Source organism: Talpa europaea (assembly GCF_964194135.1).
Source record: "Talpa europaea genome assembly, chromosome: X".
In the NCBI taxonomy this organism is placed as follows: domain Eukaryota; kingdom Metazoa; phylum Chordata; class Mammalia; order Eulipotyphla; family Talpidae; genus Talpa; species Talpa europaea.
Genome location: NC_140081.1, coordinates 55334635 through 55360065, shown reverse-complemented (window position 1 = coordinate 55360065; position 25431 = coordinate 55334635). Strand labels below are relative to the sequence as shown.

At 33.7% G+C, this 25431-nt stretch overlaps 1 protein-coding gene across 1 annotated transcript in view; it reads left to right on the top strand.

The window, feature by feature from the left end:
- The window catches only part of CHM (CHM Rab escort protein), a gene marked incomplete at its 3' end in the record, with an annotated part of 193218 nt that extends 171782 nt beyond the window's left edge, over positions 1–21436 (top strand). The window contains exons 13-15 of the mRNA XM_084259085.1: positions 9116–9214; positions 14208–14368; positions 21245–21436. Of these exons, the coding sequence (XP_084115211.1) occupies positions 9116–9214; positions 14208–14368; positions 21245–21436 (452 nt within the window). The remainder of the gene's footprint in view (positions 1–9115; positions 9215–14207; positions 14369–21244) is intronic.
- Positions 21437–25431: the final 3995 nt, after the last annotated feature.

Sequence of the window (25431 nt, the reverse complement as noted above, 5' to 3'; positions counted from 1 at the left end):
CTCCCATTGGTGGGCGCTCATTTCCTGATTCTTGGTTGTGTGTAAAAGATGAATAAGTAAGATGTTACTGTAATTGCAATATCGATAGAGTTCAGTACTGGTATTTTGATACACACTGATAGCAAATCATTATTGTTCATTAAAGTAGGGCTTTTCTAAATAACCCTACGCTAGCCTAGTTATTTTGTCTTTTTGAAGTAGTAATGGTAGAATTAAAAGAAAATTTATAAATCAATTTAAGTTCTTCCCCTCATTTGAAATTTATTTATGGTGTTTTCCAAAGCTGAACAATTCATATTTTTCATACACATAGTTCATCTTTCGGAATGTATCTTACATCTTTATTTTCTGTTCTTTTAAATTAAATGACTATGACATGGAATTCATATTCATTTAAAATCATTTATAAATGAGCAAAACATCATCTCTGCCCTTCCATTTGACATTGAAGTTCACAAACTTTAAAGTATATATTCATATTCTAGGCAGTTTGATCTTTTTCATGTACATAATAGGCAGTAATGTTTCTCTTGCTTGAGGCTTCTTGAGCTTATTGGAATAATAGGTTTATTAATTCTTTTTTTTTTAATTTCAGCAAAAATATTTTACCCTCAAAAAAAAAATAACCAGGCAGTAACATCTGTTTTATTCTGATTTTATGCTATTTATCTGTGATATGATTATATATTTATGAATGTATAATGTGTATATACATCTAAGTATAATCACAAAATTAAGAATGGTATGTGCGTACTGGCTTTTTTAAATCTCTTCTACTTTTACAACTGTATATAGGAGATGTTATACCGTTCATAAAAATGGGTTTAGGTCATCATTTAAAACAGTCATTTGGTGTCTTTTTTTTGCTTTTTTGAAAATGTATTTTTATTACTCATTGTCATGAAGCACACGTTTAATTTTGTGAATACATTTATTTTTCTTTGTGATCTTGACATTCTAAGGGTTTAGGTTTTTTCCTTAAATTCTGTTGAAAAAGATGCAGGCTAACTCGAGTTACTCTGGACTTTTTATGATTGGATTAAAAAATCACTTTGTGTGCCATATGTCATGAAACTCAGTTTCCCACTTGTTACCATAAAGTGTTGTTTCTTGACTTTGCTCTCTTACTGACACAGACATATATTCTTACTTGAGCTGTATTACATACAAATACATTTGGTATTTATGTCGTATGAAAGACAAGTTATGAGCTACATCAATCCCTATATACATAAATTATATGTCCCCATGTAGGTTGCATAACAAAATGTGCTTGTTAACTAGCCCATGCATCAAGATTCTTTAAATGCATTTGGAACAATTTTGCCTACTTTTATACAGGGAATGACTGCTTCATGTGGTTATCTCAGAAGCTTGAAAAATACACCTATTTTTCACAACAAGCTTTTTTTATATTCATATTTATAATGTACTCAGTTTTTTGGTTTAAAATTTGTTGTCATTGAAAGAATCAGGACTAATAAGTAGGGGGAGTTAGATTCATAAAATTTTAGAATTATAAGAGGTCTTACAGATTAACTACCTCAATCATGAGGATTCTGAGACCAGAGACATAAACTGATATGTCCAAATAGATAGAGCAGAAGTAATGCCAGGCCACATAACCATTCTTTACTGTATCACTTTGCTACTGTCCATTAGACATATCACTTTAAAATATGTTCATTATTATAATTGAGCAAATTCTGAGTAGAAATCCCACTTTTCATGTTTTTCAAAAGATAAAAGCCAACTTGTTAGAGACAGTAGCTTATTATATGAAGGATCAGTGTTCTAAACCAAGTTTTAGAGAACAGTGTGTTACTTCCACTTTTGTGTTGAGTATCTGACTTCTAGATTTCAGATGCTCTTGTTTCTGTGCTGCTGATTGTGACTGGCACTCCATCAAATTTTTTCAGGTATTACCCATCTGTGAATTAAAGTATATTTTTCACCAGGTTTCTTTACTGCCAATACATACTTATATTGCCAAGAGAGAAAACAGATTTTGTCATCTTTTAGCTGATTAGGCCTTTAAACAGTTGCAAAATGAAGTAAAGGAAGATAGTCAGGGTTTAAATAAAATTTTTTGAGTCAGTTATATTTTCACATGATACCAGTGAGTAATGTTTATACTTCTATCACATCTCTCTCAATATTAGTTATAATTATCAATTGGTACTAATATAATACTTTTAAGATAGCATTTACCTAATGTGACTAATTTTTGGTCATTTTTATCTTATTGAACAAGTTAATTCCATGGAGAAGAATTAAAGCCACAGGATGAAAAGAAGTATGTTACAGAGAGAGTGATATTTTAAAATAAATGTATTAGCATTTTATGCATGTTTGGTTTTATAATTACCTTAATGCCTTGATGTCTTCAAACTTTTTGCTTGTATACCCCCTGAGCACATATAATTATTCATCAAGATTGAAGTAATTACAAAGAGCATAATTTCTACAATTTATAAATAGTTATTCACTTAAATAAGTAGAAACAAACAAAAGGGAGTTTATTAAAGAATCAAGACTGAGAATTTAAACCCAGGAACAGCCTCCAGATAGCTCTGGGAAAGCTGCCCAGTTTCTGACATTCTTAATGAGGATTTTTATAGTCTGTAAGGAAAACAGAAAGTCTGGTCAAGTGTCCTGCTAAGGTATGTATTTGATGTTGTCTATGCATTGAGGAAAGCAAAAATAAATTTGCCCTGGTAGAGCCTTATCTTCTGGAACTGGGAGATTTATGCAATGCCTTAAACATTGAAGTCATATTTTTTGGAAGTTATTTATTTGCCTGAAGGCAACTTTTCGTTGTTGACACAGTGTTCACAAGGCCATTTCAGCTGTCTCTTGGTATTGGCTTATACCCTTTAATCAAGACCAGGGCAAGGGGTATCCAATTAATGTTACTTTTGGGCAACATAGTAAAACTGTAATATCACCAGTTGTTTTAATTGAGGTAACATTGATTTACAGTACTACATATGATCTAGGAGAATAGGTTTATATCTCTAAATGTACCTGTTACCACAATGCACCTTTAGCATAGTTCATTGTCCCCCTCCCAATGGTATCCCACCCCTGCCTTCGCCCTTTAATGTCACTCTTAAAAGTACCCAGTGGAATTTAAGTACCAGAGGTAGTTGGTACCTACCATCAACCATTTTATTTCTTTTATTTTGAGAGGGTTTTTTAATTATTTATATATATATATATATATATATATATATATATTATACATCATTGCTCATTTTTAAACAATGTTTGCTTTTTCCACCCTCAGGTATAGTCCCCATAGAATTTCCTCCACCTATTCACCCATGCACCATTACCACAGTCCCCTGTGCTCTTCCCTCCTTCCAATCCCTCTCCCTCCCCTTTCCCTGAAGGATATCTCTGGTTTATAATTGTCTGTTTTTGTATTATTATTTTTCCCCTTGATGTCTTATTTGATACCCCTATATTCCTCTTATAAGTAAAACCATTCAATATTTTTCTGTTTCCTTCTGACTTATTTCACTGAGCATAATTCCTTCTAGCTCCATCCATGTTGCTGTGAATGGCATTAGTTTATTTTTTTTTGATTGCCAAATAGTATTCGATTGTGTATAATATACTATATCTTCTTGATCCAGTCCTCTGTTTTTGGGCATTTGGGTTGTTTCCAGGTTTATCTATTATAAATAGTGCTGCAATAAACATAGCGGTACAGGTGTTCCTTTGAATCAATGTTTTTGTGTCCTTTGGGTAGATCCCGAGGAGTGGAATTGCTGGGTCATATGGTAGCTCCATTTTTAGTAGACTGAAGAACCTCCAGACAGCTTTCTATAATGGTTGGACCAGTTTGCACTCCCACCAGCAATGTAGGAGAGTTCCTTTTTCACCACATCCTCACCAACATTTGTTGTTGCTAGTTTTTTTTTTTTTTTTTTTGATATTGCCATTCTTACTAGAATAAGGTGGTATCTCATTGTGGTTTTGATTTGCATTTCCCTGATTATACATGATGTTGAACATTTTTTCATATACCTCTTGGCCATTTGCATTTCCTCTTTGAATAAGTGTTTTTTTAGCTCTTCTGCCATTTTATGAGTGAATTGTTTACTTTGTTTTTGTTGAGTTGTGCCAGCTCTTTGTAGATCTTTGTGATCAGTCCCTTATCAGTTCTATGGAGTGTAAAACTGTTTTCCCAATCAGTAGGGTGTCTCTTTGTTTTCGTTAGGGTCTCTTTTGCTGTACAGAGGCTTTTTTGATGTAATCCCAGCTAAAACACATCTGTTTTAGGTCTTAGAAGATATCTGATATACAAATATTGTCTCCCATTCAGCACAGTGTCTTTTCATTTTAATGATGGTTTCTTTTACTGCAGAAACTTTTGAGTTTGTAATAATCCCACTTGATTACTTTTCCTTTTGTTTTCCTTGCTATTGGAATCAAGTTCCCAAAGATTTCATAGAAGCCAATATTGATGTATTTGGCCTATATTTTCTTCTGTGTACATTTTGGTATCACATATTATATCCATGTTTTAATCCATTTTTGAGTTAGTTTTTCTGTATGGTGTGAGAGAGTGATCTAGTTGCATATTTTGGCATGTGGCTATCCAGTTTTCCCAGCATCATTCATTGAAGATGCTCTGCTTTCTTCAGTGTATACTCTTGGCTCCTTTGTCTTAGATTAACTTTGCATAGATGGCCAGGGTTATTTCTAGACTCTAATTCTAGTCCAATTCATCTATATGTCTTTTTTTGTCCACATGCCATACTGTTTTGATTACTATAGCTTTATAGTATAGTTTGAAGTCTAGGCATGTAATCCTGCCACTTTTCCTTTTTTTTCAGGGTGCTGATCAGAATTCTTTTGGCTATTCATGGTCTTCTGTGGTTTCCATATGAATTTCAGTAATGTTTGTTCTATTTGTTTGATGAATGCCATTGACTCATATACATCTCATGGAATCTATATATTTCATTGCATGGAATCTCTATATTGCTTTGAGCCTTTTAACAACGTTTGTTCTTCCAGTCCAGGAACAGGGCATATCTTTCCATTTCTTTGATCCTTCCTCTATTTAATAATGTTTTATAGTTTTCATTGTATAGGCTCTTCACCTCCTTTGTTGTTAAGTTTACTCATAGGTATTTATTTTTGATGCAGTAGTAAAGGAGATTTTTTTCTTGATTTCTTTCTCTTGTTCATTGTTTGCATATAGAAATGCTACTGATTTTTATGGGTTGATATTGTAACCTGCCACACTACTATACTGAATTACTGCTTTTAGTGTAGTATTTATTGTTTTCTGTATGTCATCTGCAAATAGTCATAGTTTTACTTCTTTCTCAATTTGGATACTTTTATGCCTTTCTTTTGTCTAGGTGCTTTTTCTAGGCCTTGCAATACTATGTTGTATTTAATGATAGAAGTGGACATCCTTGTTTTGTACCAGATCTTAGAGGAGAGCTTTCAGTTTTCCCCAAATGAGTATGATATTATCTGTGAGTTTGTCATATGAGGCCTTTATTAGATTTTCATATGTGTTATGTTTTCTATCCCTGTATTTTTGAGGGTTTTTATCATAAATACATGTTGAATCTTATGTATTTTCTCAGCATCTTATTAATATAAACTCATGAATTTTATCTTTCATATAAGTTACATTAATTTGGGTTTTGTGTCTGATCTTCCTGTGTCCCTGTAATAAATCATAAATCTCACTTGGTCATGATGGATAATCCTGTTACGGTATTGTTGAATTCAATATGCTAAGATTTTTCTTGAGGTAATTTGCATCTATGTTCATCAGTGATACTGGTTATAATTTTTTTTTTATTTTTGGTGATGTGCTTGTCTGCTTTTGATATCAGAGTAAGGTTAGCTTCATAAAATGTGTTGGATGCAGTCTCTCTTCAATTTTTCTAAAGAATTTGAAGGATAGGTATTATATACATACACACACACATCATCTGTCTGTGAGGATATGAAGAAAAAGGAATTTTCCTACACTGCTGGTGTAATGCCAGCTGGTCCAACAACTATGGAAAACTGTATTGATCTTTTTAAATCCTGCAACTCCCTTATTTTCTTATTTAAATCTCCAGTTTCTATTTTCTGTTTCTCAGTTGTGTATATATATATATATATATATATATATATATATATACAATGGAATACTTTTCAGCAATCAAAAAAATACACACACACACACACACACACACACACACATATATATACACACACCACATTGTCTGTCAGCAAGGATGTAGAGAAAAAGGAACTCTCCTACAGTGCTGGTGTAATGCAAGCTTGTCCAACCACTATGGAAAGCTGTATTGATCTTTTTAAATCCTGCAACTCCCTTATTTTCTTATTTAAATCTCCATTTTCTATTTTCTTTTCATCAGTTGTATGTCTCATAACGTTTTTCTGAATATTGTTCAATCTTTGGTTTTTCAATGTTCACTTGTATAAATTTGACTTTCTTTTCAGCATTTTCTTCCATTTCTTTGCATTTTTTATCATGGTGATTTTGAACACTGTAATAGTAAAGTAAAATCTCCATGTCTTTGTGATACTATTCTGGAGAACTGTTATTTCCTTGTGATGTCATATTCTCTTGAGTTCTGTCTGCCCATTTTGCTGCTTCAGGTTTCCCTAACTTGTTAAACATGTTTGTCACAGTAATTTAAAGAATTTCATTACTTCTACTTTTCTAGCAGTTGGCTATGTGGTTTTATTTGCTTATGTCAGGAGAGTTGATCTTGTTGCATTCTCAGGGAGTTGGCCTTGGAGCTGGAGGAGTTCAGTCATTTTTTTTTTTTTAATTGAAACAAAGTTTTATTATAAGTCAGAGGTATTTGATAATTAAAGGTACTTATTTCTTTTTTTAGGGGTTTTGGTTTTCAACAACAGGTTTTATATAAATTTATTTTTAATTTTAATTTTATTTTTAAATGCATTTATTCATTTTAATTCAAGAAATACTGCTCAGGTATTGGTACCATAGCGCACCTGCCACTAAATGACAAATATTCAACACCATAGTATATTGTGCTTCTTTCCTTCTTTATTCTTACAGTCCCCCAACTGGACGTTTCAATTCTGTAGTCAGCTTTCAAGGGTTAATTTTTAGTCTAGTCTGTATGTGACTCTTAGGTTAGTTACTCTATATTCCACATATTATTGACATCATCTGGTATTTAGCTTTGTCTTTCTGACTTATTTCACTTAGCATTATCCCTTGAGCTCTACCAATGTAAGAAAGTGAAAATCAAAATCAACAAAAACTATGAACCAGAGACACTTTTTGGGGGGTGGGGGGCGGGAGGGGAGGGATTGGGGTCAGAATAGGGGGATTGCAATTGTATGGGGAATATAAAAATAAAATTTATTAATTAAAAAAAAAAAAAAGAAAAACTTTCACTGATATCTCACAGAATTCTAGGAAACTGTGGTTTAATAAGTTCAGTCATTTTTTAAAATGTGCTGCAGGGATGGGTAGCTGGCTCATGTTTGTGGTACCTTCAATATCCCTTCTGTTTAGGGGTCCAGACTCTTCAGTCTGTATGCTTTCAGTGCAGGCTTCACAAGTTCAGTACTACTCCTGGGGGCAGGAGTGTGTGCAACATACAGTACTGTCCTTGGACTTTTCACTGGAGACCTAATCCACCAGGATCATCTCAACTCCTCTACATATATTTTTCCTTACAAGGGTGTGTGCCTCCACACAGTTCAGCTCTCTCCTCCTAATGGCTTATGTTTGCCAAATAGTGCTATGGTTTATGTTTCAGCCTCTTCATTCCAGATCACAGCCTCCAGACATTTCTCTCTAATGAATCATGAATCTCTTCAGTGTCCCTTCTGGTAGAGTGCATGCTTATCTCTGATGTCTAACAGATGCTCCAGTTCAGCCCCAAGTCATGGACCCTCTGGATGTACTCCAGTCTGGTTTATTTTTAGATTATTCTCCCAGGAGCAAAGCAAGAACCCTCTGATGCCCCCTTGATCCTATGTGGAATGAATTTGAATGAGAAGCCTTTTCTTGTGTTGACTTTCATCATAAAATTTGAATTATCTTCTTGAGTTAGAAATGAAAAAAGGTCTGCTCTCCTGTCTCGCCCACTGCTCCCTCAGCAGTGTATTTTGGTCATTCCACCTGTTCTACTCCCCACTCTGTCTCTGGTGGATCCTCTTGCCCCCACACACACACCTCTGCCTATACCCCAGCTTTTGTATGCATAAATAAATAAATCTTTTTTTAAAAAGAAGTGAAAAAAGGTCCAATAGTCTGAATTAAACTTCTGGAATAGAGATTGGTATATCCTCTGCTGGTGTTTCAGGGGAAGGAATTTCTCGGTACTTGCCTTGTTCTCTGGTATAGTCTTTATGTCATTATTCAGTCCCACCCCAAGCCTTTTCCAGTACCATGAGAATTTCTCCCATTTAGAGAAGTCCTTTCTTTCAGTGCATAGAACTTGTTCTCCTTTCTTTACCAATGTGTGTCAGCCTGTAAGAATTCTAAATGCTAACAGTGTACCCACAAAAGATTTTATAAAGTCTAGGTGATTTGTTGTTAACAGTAATATTTGTATGAATGGATTCTTCTGTCTGTAATCTGTGAAGTGTGTTCTTAGGTAAGTACATACTCCACTTTCAGTATTTTTGACATAAGTATTTTGTTTAACAAACCGTTATTTACTCTCTCTGGGAATGTTATAAGGATAAATTAAGCTCTTTCTATGACTAAATGGTTTCCTAGGCTTTTTTACTCTGTTAGTTCCACAAAATGAGCCTCTTCTGCAGTCTCAGTATTCTCTCAGTTATTAGCACATATTTTAACTATTTGGTTAACACATATGAGACTTAATGTCCCCTATCACTAGATTACAAACTCCATGAAAGCAGGAACTATGACTTGCTCAGCTCTCTAGTCCCCTGGCATCAGTATATTGCCTTGAATATGCATACACAGTGAATTTGTAAAAAGCAGAAACTCAACATATTGTTTTTCTTAAACAGATATTGCCTTGAATATGCATGCACAGTGAATTTATATGCACACACAGTGAATTTGTGAAAAGCAGAAGCTCAAAATACTGTTTTTCTTAAACAGATTTGGTTCATTTGACTTGTACGTCTTCTAAAACAGCAAGAGAAGATTTAGAACCAGTTGTGCAGAAATTGTTTATTCCTTATACTGAAATGGAAATAGGTAAGAACAATAAATCAGCGATTCATGGAAAGGTAATGTAACCACCATTTTGCTCCTCTAAGATATCTCATGAAGATTACTGCAACCTGAACTGAAATGTGATGTATTCAACAACAGTACTACGTGTGTTACCTCAGTGATTGAACGCATTCTCTTCCTAAATAGGAGAAATTATTTACTCAAATATGGTAAAGGAAAAATATATATAACATGTAAATGCAAAAGTACACAAGCACATATATCAGGAAATATCTCAATTTTGGTAGAATTATGGGAGATCTTTCTTTTAAGTTTCTTTATTATTCAGGTATTGTACAAAGAGCATATCATTCTTTCATAAGAAAAAGTTATCTTCATTTAAGAAAAAAATTAGTTCAATTGAGAGTTTCAAATATTGACAAGTGTGTGAATCCTTCATAGCTAATGAGTCTCTTTCAATGCATGCTAATAATGTGATATTTCTCCAGATACATATGCCACTATTTATTCAGTACAGAAAGTGCTTTTTAAACATGTATTTTCTCCCCACAATATAGGGTATCTCTTAGAACAGTGAATGGAGCAAATTATAGTGTATTTTGTGTACTAATGATAAAAAATTAGCCTGCTATATCTTCATTTTTATGAAATAAGAGTGATTTTTTATAGGATTTGCATGTCCATTTCAATTGTGATTTATTTCCTCATTGATAAATATACATTTTCTTCGAATGGTACATTTGCTCAGGCAGACCCTTTCATTACTCCCAACCTATTGTTTTCCTTTTAGTTCATCTCTTATGTGTCTTGTTCATTTTCTTAAAGCAGAGATAGTACGTAGAGTGCCATTTATTTTGAATATTTGTTACTAATATAAGAAAACAAATCACTCTCCTGAAGAGCTAATATTAGCTATTTGAATAAAATCCTATGATCTGAAAGTTTACTTCACTTCAGTTTGAAACTTATTTCATATTTACATTTTCTTCATTGAAGTCTCAAAAATATTTGGATTATTGCTAGAAACTGATTGCAAAATTTGGTTGGTACATGATAATATCTCTAGACCTAAGGCAGTGTCATGATTTTATCCTTGTCTTTAAATACCTTGCTTGTTAAAACACTGAATTTCAGAATTCTTTAATAAACTTGTTGTTATTTGTGTTAATCCCAGATGATACACTAAATTTGAATCTTGTTTCATTACGCTTCACTTTTTAAAATGCGTTTAATATCCTTTTTAAAAAATCAAACTAGTAATGAATTACACATTCATTACTTAGCATCCTCTAGCCATTTTAGATTTTTAAACATTAATCTTAATGGTTAAAGTGATCCCATTTTGAAATGATGTATTGTTTAAAACCTGACTGAAATTCTTTAGTAAGAACTATGTGCTCAGAGGGGTCCTCAGGTGCACCGAGGCACTGAAAAGCTAGTTTTCAATGACACATAGGCCTTTTTATCATCAGGATGAGGTACTGGTCATATTTTAATTAAAATGTCAGAACAAATACTGTTGGAGTTATTGAAAATGAATCACCAGATAAAGTGAGCACTGGGCCATAGCAGGTCAAAGAGGCAAAGTCACCTGGAGAAGAGTACTCAATTCATTTTCCTGCCTAACTGAAGAAGGAACTTTATGAGCGATATCAACTTTTAATATGTTAAAACACATTCTTAGCTGAGCAAAAGCCCCTATTTTCACATATTGAGGGCTTTTATTGTGTTTTAATTGTTTGGCAACAATAAGAAATACATGCTTTAGAGCATTGTAGATATTTTGTTCTAAAACATGTACCAAAAGATAAACATTACTTGGGCTGATTTTTTTTGGGGGGTGGGGGGATTCTATGTTCTGTGGGATGTTGTGCTTTATAAGCCTTTATCAAAGTAACTTTGCAAGAAAATTTGGTATAAAAGATAATGTTGTCTTCTCAAATGCAGCATTTCTTTCCAAAGGTATCTGAGAAATTCTGGTAGGGTTATGAAGGTATTCCCTCTTTTTCTTAATTTTTCATGTTTAAGGCATTACCTGGAGCTATTTACAAATGCTTTGTCTCCAGAGATAGTTGAACTAACACTTCCAAGAATCCTACCTCCCGACTTCCTTTAAGAACATCAGAGGTATCTAAACCCTTCTATTCTTCCCACTCCAAACAAATTTCTGATGTTTTATGCATAGTAAGCCTGATTCTGCAAGTGAGAAAATGAGGATATTGCTACCACCTTATGTGCATTAATTCTTCCAGACTCCAGAATAACCTTTAAAGCACTAAGCAAGCAGTATGTTCTTGTCTCACTGGTAGAACTCTCCTAAGAGGCTTTTCTTATTTCACTCAGGAAATTGATATTTTCACTACAAACTGAAGGAAGAATTTCATTAGTGCTATATCTTGAAATGTGTACAATGTTGTATTATCACTATACCATCTTTCTCTTTTTTCTTCCATTCTGCATGGCATATAGAATTATTTCATCTCATTAATTTCCTATCTCAAAAGCAGCACAGCCTAAAACAAATTCCCTTTATGCATGCTATTTTTAAGTTGGTGGCTGGTAAGGCCTTAAGTAATTGTTGAACTGAGAGTCAAATGCCTTATCTTAATTGTTTTTGTATTTGTTGTATCCAGACTCTCCGTCATGGCTGCAATAGTCCCCTCTCTTAGTATACTTCTCTGTTAAGTGTTATTAAAATAGTTTATTCTCTCCCTAAACATGGGATGCAATTGTAGACCATAGCTTTCTTTTATTTGGTATGCCATTGTTGATTTTCTTCTGCCTACCTAATTCTATATTTATCCCAGTTTAATTTGCCCAAGATTTTATTCTAAATTATCTGTTACTTGTTTAATCCTTCATACCATCTAATTGAATGAAATACACTCTTACAGAAAACCAATTCTACTCTTGCCAGGTGATGTATTAAATCTAGCCAAATCTTGTCAGCTTTAGTATTTTTTTGACTGTTGTGCACTTCACAACTGCATGTTATTTCTCCAGCTATCTCTCTGCCTTCAGCTGACCTCAAAGAAAATGAAGCAATTATTCCTCTTTGAGGGTTTTAAGGTCAAAGCCTGATAACTCCCTTGTATCTAAGCATTTATCTTTAGCCTATATCAACTTTTCATCTTCTTCATAGTTTCCTTTCAAAGCTTCAACCTCTATGAAATTTATTTCCTTTAATCTACTGGATTATTCATTTTCCCCAACTTTTATTAAGTGAAAGCCCTCCTTTGAGTAGGAACTTTCATGAAGTTCATAGTAATGAACTAGGCAATATTAAAAGACTTCCAACCTTAGCCTACTTTTTTGCAGTGTTCCTGGAATTTTGTGTCACAAGTCACAGACTGTTTAATCTTGTAAAATATAGTGAAACTAAACTCACAGCCACATGGTTTTAGTTGTGAAATTCGTTCCTTCTGTTCTGTTATTTTGCCAGTAAATGGGTTTTGCTACCTATTGTGTACTTACATGAAATTAATGATGTCTTAGATGCATAAATTGTTGCATTTAAAAAGGAGCTTTTTAACGGATCACTTCTTCCTTTTAGAGTTTCTTGAGTCCTATTGCACTAATAATTATGGAATATTCAGGATGGACTACAAAAATAATACATCTGATGTTCTTGTAGTGGAGATATTTTAAATATAGTAAAATGCTAATCTAAATTGTGGACTGAGGTACTATATTAGTTAAATATTGCAGTTATTTTTGTGTACATTGAGAACTTGTCTACATTGATTACCAATTAAGCAATAAGAGCTAGTTAGATAATTATTCCTTTGGTATTTTCTATGGTTCACAAGTGCCACATGGTCTTGGGTAATCTTCATTCTTATCTATTATCATCATCATTGTAGAAAATTTGAATTTTTGTTTCGATTCAAAGAAAACCTGTAGTCAATAAATATATTGACAGCAATATTTTCTGTTTTCAACCAAATAAACTTTAATTATACCTTCCTAAGGAAGAGAAGCAAAGGAATAATTGTCAAGATAGCGAGGAATAGACTTACGGTATTGAGGTTAATAAAGTTGGACCTTTTAATAAGTACACCATACTCTGATTATACCTGAAATTCAAGATTAAAACCAATTAAAACCAAATTCACTCATCAAGTCTCTGGTATGTACTAAGACTTGTATTTGGGAATATAAAAATGCAAAAGAGTAAGAACTATATTTCATCTCATTATTAAATGAGAGAATTGTGCTCAAAATGACTTTAATTTTCGCAACTTTATTTTTGTTTGTGTATTGATTGCCATTCGTTTTGTAATCCAGCAGATAAAACATTAGTGAGTTTAGATATTGAAGTTTAGATCCTGTTATACTATGTTTAATAATTGCTTTATTGTGCTATAACTCATATTTCCATGAAATTCACCCATTTAAAGTATAAATTTCTGTGGTTTTTAAATAGTTACAAAATTGTTCAAACATCACCACAGTCAATTTTAGAACATTTCTATTACCCCCAAAATAAGCCCCTACCCATTAGCAGTCATTCCCCACTTACCCCAAATCCTTCAGCCCCAGGTAACCATTTAGCCTACTTCTTGTCTCTATGGATTTGCCTATCTGAATATCTCATAATCCTGTATATAGTACTGGCTTACAATATAATTTACCAAGTTAGTTTGTCCTTGTGAAACATAAGAAAATCAACTTATATTACCTTATCACTTCATAGGCATAATTTTGGATGAATATTATCATAAACCCCTTGATACTGTTGAGGAGAAATAAAAATGCAAGCGAACAAAATTGGAGTTAAACCTAGTTAATTTACTAATAATTAGAATAATTGTTAAAATCTAACTTAGTTTGAAAAATCATAATTGCTTGCCATATACACATATGTTAAAGTATATGAATGCAGACTTATGAATTAATACAGAACTCTGATTTATTACAATATATAATAAAATATTAGTAATCAGCTATACATTATTGTAATTGATAGGCATATTATGCTTTGGATGTAAGTAAAATTTATGTCTACATTTAGAAAACAAAGAAATTGAAAAGCCAAGGCTTCTGTGGGCTCTTTACTTCAATATGAGAGATTCTTCAGCCGTCAGCAGGAACTCTTACAGTGATTTACCACCCAATGTTTACGTCTGCTCTGGTCCAGACTGTGGTTTAGGAAATGACAATGCAGTCAAACAGGTAAGGTTATTTTGTTTCTTGCTTTTCTGTTAAGAAGTCAGTGGGGGGCCTCCCCAGTGGTGCAGCGGTTCAGCGCTGGGTTGCGAAGCTGCCCATAGCCTCTGCAGCGCCGGTTCGATCCCTGGCTGCTCCCCGGCCACCGGTGGAGGGTCCCACATGGCGCGCAGACCTCTCCTGCCGCCCGCTGCTCCCCTCAGCAGTGTACTTCGGTCCCTCTGCCTGCTCTGCTCCCCGCTCTGGCTCTGGTGAATTCTCTCACCCTCCCACGCTTCTGACTGTACCCAGTGCTTGTATAAATAAATAAATAAATCTTTTTTTAAAAAAAAGGAGTCAATGTGGTAGGAAAGTGAATTAGCTTTTCCTCAGGGAGGTGGGAAAGGAGACTAGAAGAAAAACATTTATCTAATTTAATACCATCTCTACAATTTGCCCCAAGCATATTTTTTAATGAACTACAGCACTACTTCAAATGTACTTTAAATATACTATCAGGGCCTCCCTGGTGGCCCAAGGGGTTGAGATGCAACCTATGAAGCTGTCAGCAGCTCCTGCAGCACAAGTTCAATCCCCATCCAGGGAGCTACCCGCATGGTGCAGCAGACTTCTCCTGACTCGCCCACTGCTCCCCTCAGCAGTGCATTCAGTCATTCTGCCTGTTTTGTTCCCCACTCTGGTGAATCCTCTCATCCCCCCACACCTCTGGCCTATACCCCAGTTCTTGTATACATAAATAAATCTTTAAAGAATATACTATCAGGTATTTTCACATACTTGAATATGATGAATAACGAGATCATTTATGTCTCCCATTGTGAGAATAAAAATGGAAGGTGTTAGATATATTCAGAAAAATGTGTTATGATGCCAGTATCCTAAAGAAACATTACTTCTATTTTAAACTGTTGACCTTTAAGTATACTATTAAAATACAGAAACTATAATTTTTAAATTACCTTTAAGGCATTTTCTTATCTTGGAAAAGAATATGTAACTCTAATTGTCCACAGTTAACATGATTCCTTTAATGTTTTGACATAAGCTATTTTCCCAAGAATTATTGTAACTGTTGAGGGAGAAGTATGTTAAATTGAGGTAGAATTTGTGGCAGGACTCCTAAGCAGGGTAGAAGACATAACAAAGCAGATTGACACAAGTGCCAAAAGTGAACTATGATTCTTTTAAACTAAAGATTCATATGCATATACAAATAAAGTTCCCTGCACTTGCCAGGAAAAGAAAAACAGACAATACCATTCTTTGATACACAAGTCTAAACTTATCACAGAGTCAGTAGGCACATCTCTGTCTTGAATCAATAAATGGATAATTTCGCATTGTTTTAAGACCACAGATGGAAATTTCATTCCAATTAGTGTCAGGGCTTTTATAACAGAAAATGGTCTTCTTGAGCCTTTAATTTTTAGTCATAGCAGTAAGGTCATGACCCATATATGTATAGTTTTTTTGCCATATTCTTTGATTCTCATCTTCAGATTCTAATGGTGATCCTGGTAATAATATTCAGCTAGTGATCACAAACAAAAATAGGAAAGCACCCCTCTCATCCATCATTCTTTCTATTACTTTAAGAGGGACCTAATAACATGGTTCAAGATCTACATTTATAACTTAAAATTACCAAATCACTTTTGCTTTGATCTTCCAGTTTTTTCCAGGCAGAAATTGCCAACAAGTTTTGAGCCAAGTAACTGAGATCATTTTTATTCCTAAATGAATTTTAATTTTTTAAACATGGGCTTGTTTTTTCCTCTTAATTCTGTTCATTGAGATCAACATTGGTTTACAGCATGGTATGTGATTTAGAGGTATTTAATTTTTTTTTTAACCAAAATGGGAACCTTTGAAATGAGGGCTTATTATACAAAGCTAAAGTGGTCTAAAGTACAAGTTAGAAGATTGTAATTAAAGAATAATTTTATCATTTTCTTTTTTAACCAATTTATTGCTGTTAAAGTACCATTATTTTACATCCTTGCTAGTGTTTTTTTATTTTACATATTTTTACATCATTTTTCATTTTTGCACAATGTATGCTTTTTCATCTTGCTTATTATAGTCCCCATACAATTCCCACCCCCCTTGTTTTGATCCTACTCCTGTTTTAACACACTACCCTGTAGTGTGTATCTGGTTTATAGTTGCTTATTGATTTTGATTTTTACTTTATTATAATTAGTCTTTTTCCTGGTCCCTTATTTAGGTTTTCTAAATTCCTGCTATGAGTGAGACCATCCGGTATTTTTCTTTTTCTTTCTAGCTTATTTTGTTGAGCATGATCCCTCCCAGCTCCATCCATGTTGCTGCAAATTGCATGTGTTTATCTTTTTTGATTGCTGAGCAATATTCCATTGTGTACATGTACCACATCTTCTTGATCCAGTCATCTATTTTTGGGCATTTGGGTTGTTTCCATACTTAGCTATAGTTAATAGTGCTGCTATAAACATAGGGGTGCAGGTGCCCTTTTGAATTAATGTTTCTGTGTCCTTTGGGTAAATACCTAGGAGAGGAATTGCTGGATCATATGGAAGCTCTATGTTTAGTAGGTCCAGAAACCTCCACACAGCTCTCCATAGTGGTTGGACCAGTTTGCACTCCCACCAGCAGTACAGAAGAGTTCCTTTTTCTCCACATCCTCACCCACATTTGTTGTTGCTAATTTTTTCAATGTGTGCCATTCTCACTGGTGTGCGATGGTATCTCATTGTGGTTTTGATTTGCATTTCCCTGATTACAAATGATGTTGAACATTTTTTCATATGACTGTTGGCCATTTGCATTTCCTCTTCAGAGAAGTTTCTTTTTTGCTCTTCTGCCCATTTTTGACTGGATTATTTACTTGTTTTTGTTGAATCTCATCAGCTCTTTGTAGCTTTTTGTGATCAGTGCCTTATCATTAGTGTTGTGTGCAAAAATTTTCTCCCAATCGGTGGGGTGTCTCTTTGTTTTGGTTACTGTCTTTTGCTTGCTAGTGTTTTGACAGTATAGTACTTCCCCCGCTTAGGTGTAGTCACTGTAGCGCTCCCACCAATGAAATACCCATAGTCTTCCACCATAGTCCATTGTGTTCTCTCCCCCAAGCACCCTGCTTTTACCCCTCTCCTCCTCTCTCCCCCTCTAAAAGCCAGATAGCTATGGTCAGTTTTCAAGGGTTGATTTTAAAGTTTATCTTTGTGTGACCCTTTGTTTGGTTTCTCTATATTCCACATTTAAGTGATACCATCCAGTATTTATCTTTCTCCTATTGGCTTATTTCACTTAGTGTAAACTATTTCAACTTCATCCATGTTGTTGCAAATGGAATGAGTTTATCTTTTTAAATATCTGAGTAATATTCCATTGTGTATATATACCATATCATGATCCATTTGTCTGTTTTGGGCATTTTGGTTGTTTACATATCATGGCTATTGTAAATAGTGCTGCTGTAAATATAGGGGTGCAGGTTTCCTGTTTTTGTATTATTAGGGTAGATTCCTAGGAGTGGAATTACTGGGTATTATGGCAGATCCATCTTTAGTCTTTTGAGAAACCTCTATACTGCTTTCCATCAGACCAGTGAACATTTCCACCAACCATGTAAGAGGATTCCTTTGTTCCCATTCCCTCACTAGCACTTGTTGCTTCTGGTCTTTTTGATATAGGCAATTCTCACTGATGTGAGGTGTTAATCTCATTGCGCTTTTGATTTGCAGTTCCCTAATGATAAGTGATAAAAAACTTTTTTTATTGTGCTTACTGGCCATCTGTATGTCTGCTTTTAAGAAATGCCCTTTTAGCTCTTCTGCCCATTCTTGATTGGACTTTTTGTTTTCTTTTTGTTGAGTTGCATGAGGTATTTGTAGATCTTGGATATCAGTCCTTTGTCAGATATATGGTGTGAAAAATTTTTTTTCTAATTCAATGGGATGTCTCTTTGTTTCAGTTACAGTCTCTTTCACTGTGAAGAATCTTTTTTGGTTTGTTTTCACAAACAGAAGTTTTATGTAGTCCCAATTGTCTATATTTTATTTTCCTGGTTGCTGGGGTGAATCTAAATATCTCTCTCAAGTTTATGTCTTGGAGTGCTCCGCCTGCTTTCTTCTGTGTATTTTATGATTTCAGGTCTTACATCCAAGTATTTTTATCCATTTTGAGTTATTTTTTCTGTATGTGTGAAATAGTGGTCTAGTTTAATTCTTTTGCATGTAGCATTCTAATTTTCTTCATCCATTTACCAAAGAGTCATTCTTTCCATTGTATATTTTTCATGCTTTTGTTGTAGATTAGCTGTCCATATACATGTGGGTTTATTTCTGGGTCTTTAATTCTATGCCATTGGTCTGTTTTTGTTCTAGTACCATGATGTTTTAATTATTATGGCTTTACAGTGTACTTTGAAATATGGAAGTGTAATGCCCCCATCTTTCTCCTTTATTTGTCAATACAGCTTTGGCTGTTGAGGGTCCATTGTGATTCCATGTGAATTCCATGTGATTCCATGTTTGTTCCATTTCTTTGAAGAATGCCATTGAGATTTTTAATGATTTTTTAATTGGGATTCCATTGAATTTATAAATCATCGTGGTTAGGATGGCCATTTTGACAATGTTGATTCCTCCAATCCATGGGCAGTAGATATCTTTCCAATTCTTTGTGTCTGCTTTTGTTTCCTATAACAATGTTTTATAGTTTTCCTAGTATAGGTCCTTCACTTCCTTTGTTAGGTTTACTCCTAGGTACTTAAATTTTCTTTCAGTGTGATTGTAAATGGGGTGGTTTTCTTATTTTTTTACTTTTCTAGCTTGTTGTTTGCATATAATGAAAGCAACTATTTTTATGTATTGCTTTTGCAACCTGCCAATTTGTTGAATTGGTTTATTGTTTTAATTAGTTTTCCATGGAGTTTTTAGAGTTCTTTCTGTATATTTTTATATCATCTGCATTTAATGATAGATTTACTTCTCCTTTCCCAATTTTGGATTCCATCTATAACAACTTCTAGCCTAATTGCTCTCGTGAGGACTTTCTATACTATGTTGAATAGTTGTGAGAGAGTGGACCTCCGTGCGTTGTACAGAATCTTAGTGGTAAGGTTTTCAATTTTTCACAAATCAGAATGCTGCTGTTGTGGGTTTGTCATATATGACTTATGTTAAGATAGGTTTCATTTATCCTCATCTTTTTGAGGTTTTTCATCATAAATGAATGCTGAATTTTATCAAATGCTGTCTGAGCATCTATTCTATGGACCCCTCTGAGGGTAGCATGGAAATGGATTAAATGGGGGAACCCTAGAAGCAAGGTGACTAGTCCAGTTCTGAGATGTTGCAGTCGTGTACAGGCAAGATGCCTGGTCTGTGTCAGCAAGGAAGGAAACGATGGAGTCAGGAACTAAATAAAATTGGAGATAAAATTGACAGGATTTGGTGATTGATTACAAACATTGAGTAAAGGGGAGGGAGAACTGCTGAAAACAGAAGAGATAGAGCTAAAGGATAAAATAGCCGTTAGAGAAATTGAAGTATGAGGTAGAGGATCAGTCTGATATCAGTCCTGCTTCTAGAGGCTACATGTCTCCAGATACAACAAATGTATCATAGTAAATGGCATGTCCAGAAATATACCCTTGAACTCTACTTAAGAGGGATACTGTTTTCCCTTTCCCTGTCCCTCCTTTCAATTTCATATCAAAGCTCAAAATTTGTTTACTACCCCTCCACCTACTTGCAAAGAATACTGCAGGTGTCTAATGCAGTAGATAAATATTTTTAGATTTTGCAGCCTACATGGTCTGTATTACAATAAAACTCTGTCATCGCAGTGTAAAAACAGCCATAGACAACAGTTAAAGAAATGAGAGGAGTATGTTCCAATAAAACTTTGTTTACAAAAATAGGTAACAGGTAGATTTTAGCTGTGTACCATAGTTGTCAACTTCTGACCTAATGGGTCACTTTATGTGTGCATTAGGAAGGTTGAAGCAGTACAGAAAGACATTATAGCCTTTAAAGTAAACATATGTCTTAAAACCCTTTAATGACTTTATTTGACCAAAAGGATAGAGTGTGAACTCCCTAGAATGTCAGGGACCCTTATCTAACAATGAATTCATCTAGATAAAAAGTATCTTTGTCTAGATAAAAAGTAGGAATATGTTTAGAATAGAATAGCAATGCTACTTGCCATTTACCTTCTTATTCTCTTACCGTGACAGACTAAGCTTAGCTTAAGTCTTGGCATTTTAAGTTATTTTATTAGTAGTAACAGCTCCCATATATCTATCGAGGCTTACTCTGTGTCATTTTATAGACCAGGAAAGCAAGGCTCAGAAGTTGAGTAAGCATTCCCCAGATCATATCATTGCTAAGTGGTGTGACTTTTTATTCAGAGTATATGATCTTAAACACTTAAAGCCCAGAGAAGGAAAGTTATACAGAAAAGCAAATAGTTGAGCAAACAATGAAGACTTCTTGCTTTGAACAATGAGTTGCTGATATTATCATATGTCAAGTTAAACTGTATATCACAAATAAACTCTTATGGCAAATGATGTAGATAATATTAAGGGAAACCATTTTTCTGTTGACATATAGAATAACTATTCTTAATTTATCAACTCTGAACGCTTGATAAAGAATCTGATCACATACTGAAATACATGAAGGGTAAACCTGAATACATGTACAGAATTAGAGGGAGAGAAGACTTGGAATTCTGAAAGCAGTTTTTTAGAAGGTCATAATACATGCTGAATAAAGTTTTATAACAAAAAATGTTTAAGACTAATACTTCATTTTTTAAGTAGTGCCAGAAAGAGCACATACATTTTTAAGTTGATGTTCAAAACCTGTGTGTCCTTTCTTTCCTGACCAGGCTGAAATGCTTTTCCAGCAAATCTGTCCCAATGAAGACTTCTGTCCACCCCCACCAAATCCTGAAGACATTATTCTTGATGGAGACAGTTTACATCCAGAAGCTTCAGAATTTAGTGCCATACCAGAGGCTAACCCGGAGCCTTCTAAGGAAAATGCAAATCTAGAAAACCCAGAAGAGCCTTCAGAATAATGGATATGCACCAAATTGGACACCCCACTTTGGAAATTCCTCCTAGTTTCATATTCTTCTTGAAGGAAGAACTTTTTGAAAATTATTAGAAAGCAATAGCCAGTTGACATGCGAAATTACTGAGAGAAAAAATATCATAGAAATCCAAAAGGGGATTTTTATTTAAGAGGACATTCTAAGAACACAAATACTTGTAAAGCACATTAACTTGTCTGCTTTAAGATACCAAACCTGTGGAATTAGCAGATAAAAATTATAAATGAATTGATTCCCAGTAATGTAGCTAGATATGAAAGTGAAATCATTTTCATATGAATTCGTGTATAAAATCATTTTCATATCTAGCATTGATATGAAATCATATACATTTTATAATATTCTGTGGGTTTAAGACTTTTGCTTGCTACTTTGGATCTTGAAAGCCACAACTTCAGACTTGATTCACATAATTCCTTTGATCATTTGAATTATATTTTCTTTGTAGGTAGCAGCATAATGACAAATGATAAAAAGCATACATAAATGTAGTTGAGAAAATAGACTAAAGTATTGTTATCCATACAGAATCTATGTTTGGAATAGAGGTTTGTTTTCTATCTTGAGAAGTATTGAAAATAATCCTATTGAAGTGTCTAGACAGTTCTATAACAAATCATGAATCCATTCAGTTTTTTTGTAAGTTAGTAGTAATATTTGTATGTCAATTATTTACATACTAGGAAAGCTCAATAATGAAGAAATGTTAGAATGGAAAAATTTGCATAGCCTCGTCTGTATTTGGCAGTTCTGTCTAGTCAAGTAATCCAAGCACTAGCTTAATTGTGTATGGACCTTATTGAGTCCTGGCTATGCTGCTGATATCAAACTAGTTGTTTAGCTTCTGGGCCTCAGTTTTTCCATATGTAAGATGGAAATAGGAATATCTTGCCTACTGTATGAGATTGATTTTGAAGATAAATGCAGTGCCATCCTCAGTGTTTTTTCTCAAGAAAAGTTTCAGAATTTTGCCATTGACTTGGGAATGAATATCAAAAATCTCACAAAACAAATAATGTTCCATAACTCCCCCAACTAAACATATCACATTGTTTTTATCATATAATGCTTTTAAAATGAAAACATGTTTCCTAAATTATTTTTTATAGTCTTAAAGATCAGTAAACATAGAATTATGGAATTATAGTTTTGAAATCTTAATAGAGAAAACACAATGAATCTTCATCTTCCTTTTCAGGAAGGTAAAACTCAAACCACCAAGGACTGATATGACATTTGGTAAGCCCTAATATGGAGTTAACATTAAAATGTTAGGGCTTTACATAGGCAGCAAATTTAAAGCAGTGACAGTGCCTATATTAAAATTTTTCCAAATGCTGTGCTCTCTTGGTTCATCATTTTCAACAACCTTATGAACTTACTTCAATAAATAAATATATTACAAGTGTATTAATCATGCAGTATGGCCTATGTTTCAGATCAGTAGAAAGCACATAATTCTTACACATTTCAGCCGCATCTGGAATCTGACCTACAGGTTTCCATAAAGATCTGAAAGGAAGCTAGCTCTATCAACTCACACACTCATGGGGAAATGGAAAGAATGAAGGAATGTTGTGCTTGCTTCACCTTTCCACATCCCTACTGATATTGCTGAAACTAGATTAAAAAAAAAACAAAACAACACCTTTCCGGGCTTTCAAGCTACTACTAACCCTTCCACCTATTGTACAGTCCCTACCCTATCTCTTTAGTCCTCTCTCCCTCTCTTCACCTTTTTAAATAATGTACAAATCAGGGACAATAGAATCACATTATAATCTACTTTGTTAAATGAATTCTTAAGTCAAATTATGCTTCCTAAAACTCAATTATGGCAATGCTAAATGCACAAGACTTACATATAAGCACTGGGGATTGGCCCTGCCTCTCAATACCAGCAGTGTAAAAGTTTTCCCTATATGAGAGTTTTTAGACTGAATAAAATTGCAGGAAGTTGCACCAATTAAGATCTTGTACTTTGTTTATAGTCTTAGAGTTAATGCCACTTGAATGCAGCATGCATATTTATGTGAACAGCCAATCAGAGTAACCCCAGAATAAAACTAGAAAAATTCTGATAGCCTTACTGGAACTATCTATATGTAGAACAATGAAGAGGAAATATATGTGGTCTGATGGCCCAGTTCATAATATACCCTGTTTAATCCATTAGCCTATGTCAGAATCTCTTTCAGGTTATTAAGTATTGTTCAAATGTGTAAAAGCTCCTAAATATGATAATTGATGATTAAGATATTACACAACTGTTAAAACTGTGTTAGATAACTAGCTATTTCCTATTGTCTCAGAATATAATAGAAATTATTCTAAGAACTTTCTTTTCTGCTATCATAATTATCACAAAGAGTTTTTCTTAGTTTTATGTCAAAAGAAAAATCTTTCAGTTTTGTTTTAAAACTATGGGCCCATGGTCTTATGAATAAAGTTAATATGTTGTACATGATGCAGAGATTTCTGTAGCTAATTTAAAATTTTGAAAATTGATATTATCAAAGAATTTTATTTCATGTATTTAAAATGTTTAGTTATGTATGCTTCTAATTAACCAAAAATGGTAACACCATTGAGTTTAGTAAACAATATGAAAACCAGTTACTAACCATATGTTGCTACTATATTTTTTTCTAGCTGGTGTGCCTCCCCACCTCCCCCAAAAAATTCACACGTACAAATACTTCCATAGGTCAACAGAGTTAAAGAAATTCCCCACCTTTTATGATATTTAGTTGCTCATAGTAAACTGGCCACATTAATGGTTAACTTCTAGAACAGTAGTTTCTGAGATTTAGCAGACCATTGTCTAAAATAATGACCATGCTAATGGTTAACTTCTGTGGCAACCATAATTTCTGGGAAGGCAGCCCTTTGTCTAAAGTTCTAATGACCTCAAAAAAATTATTGAAACTTGATTCCTAAATAGTAGTCATCCTTTAAAACAGGAATTAAATAATATTCTTATAAATAAGTTATTAACTGCTATTGTATTGAATATTAATCTCTAGATTAATTTTATATAGTTCAGAAAACATGAATATATGATTATTCATATTTTGCACAGTTACAATAAGTTTTCAGTGGAAATAAAAGTCTGTTCAATGCCTTTCAAATGTGGTATCCTATTTCATTATCATTAGCATTTTGCATTTATGCTAAGAAATTAAAAATTTCTCTTAGAACGGATTTATTTGTACACATCAATCTATTGATGTTTTGTTTCTAGGCATCTGTTCACTGTCGGGTTTTTTTCCGAAAGGCAGTGAAAAATGATACACAGGTATGATTTACTTAGCAAATTGTTCTAGATGCTGGCATCAGGCCTTACTGGAATCAGTGCTGTGAGGAATGTGCTATGTATGGCTCTGCAGTACAATTTTCACATATCACTGTATGAAGATCTATAATTTTTTCATGTTTACTTGAGTGAGAACCTGAATTTTTTTTAATATTCAGAATTTATTTTTATTTATATATTTTTACATCATTTTTCATTTTTACTTAGCAGGAATTTAGAAAACCTAAATAAGGGACCAGGAAAAAGACTTAATAAAGTAAAACTCAAAATCAGCGAGAAACTGAACTGTTTTTCTCTGTGATGTTTGAGTCTCGAGAAGCTTACAACAAAAGATTCTTGATAATCTTTTATGCAGAAATAATTCATTAAGAAATAATTCATTAAACTGATTTTTTTCTTGAATCCAATGATTAAAGTAGAATGATATTTTCTGCCAATTTCAAGTCATTTCTAAAGCTCCTTAGACAAGACACATTAAAAAAATAACAGGATTCTTTTAAAACACAATTTATCTATGAGATTATTCATAAATCTTTAAGAATGATAAGGTTAATTGAATTTTAAAGCAAGTTCTTATATTATCCTTCAAACACCTTGGAGCTCCTATATCAGAAGTCACACTTAAAAAAAAACAAATGCTTTC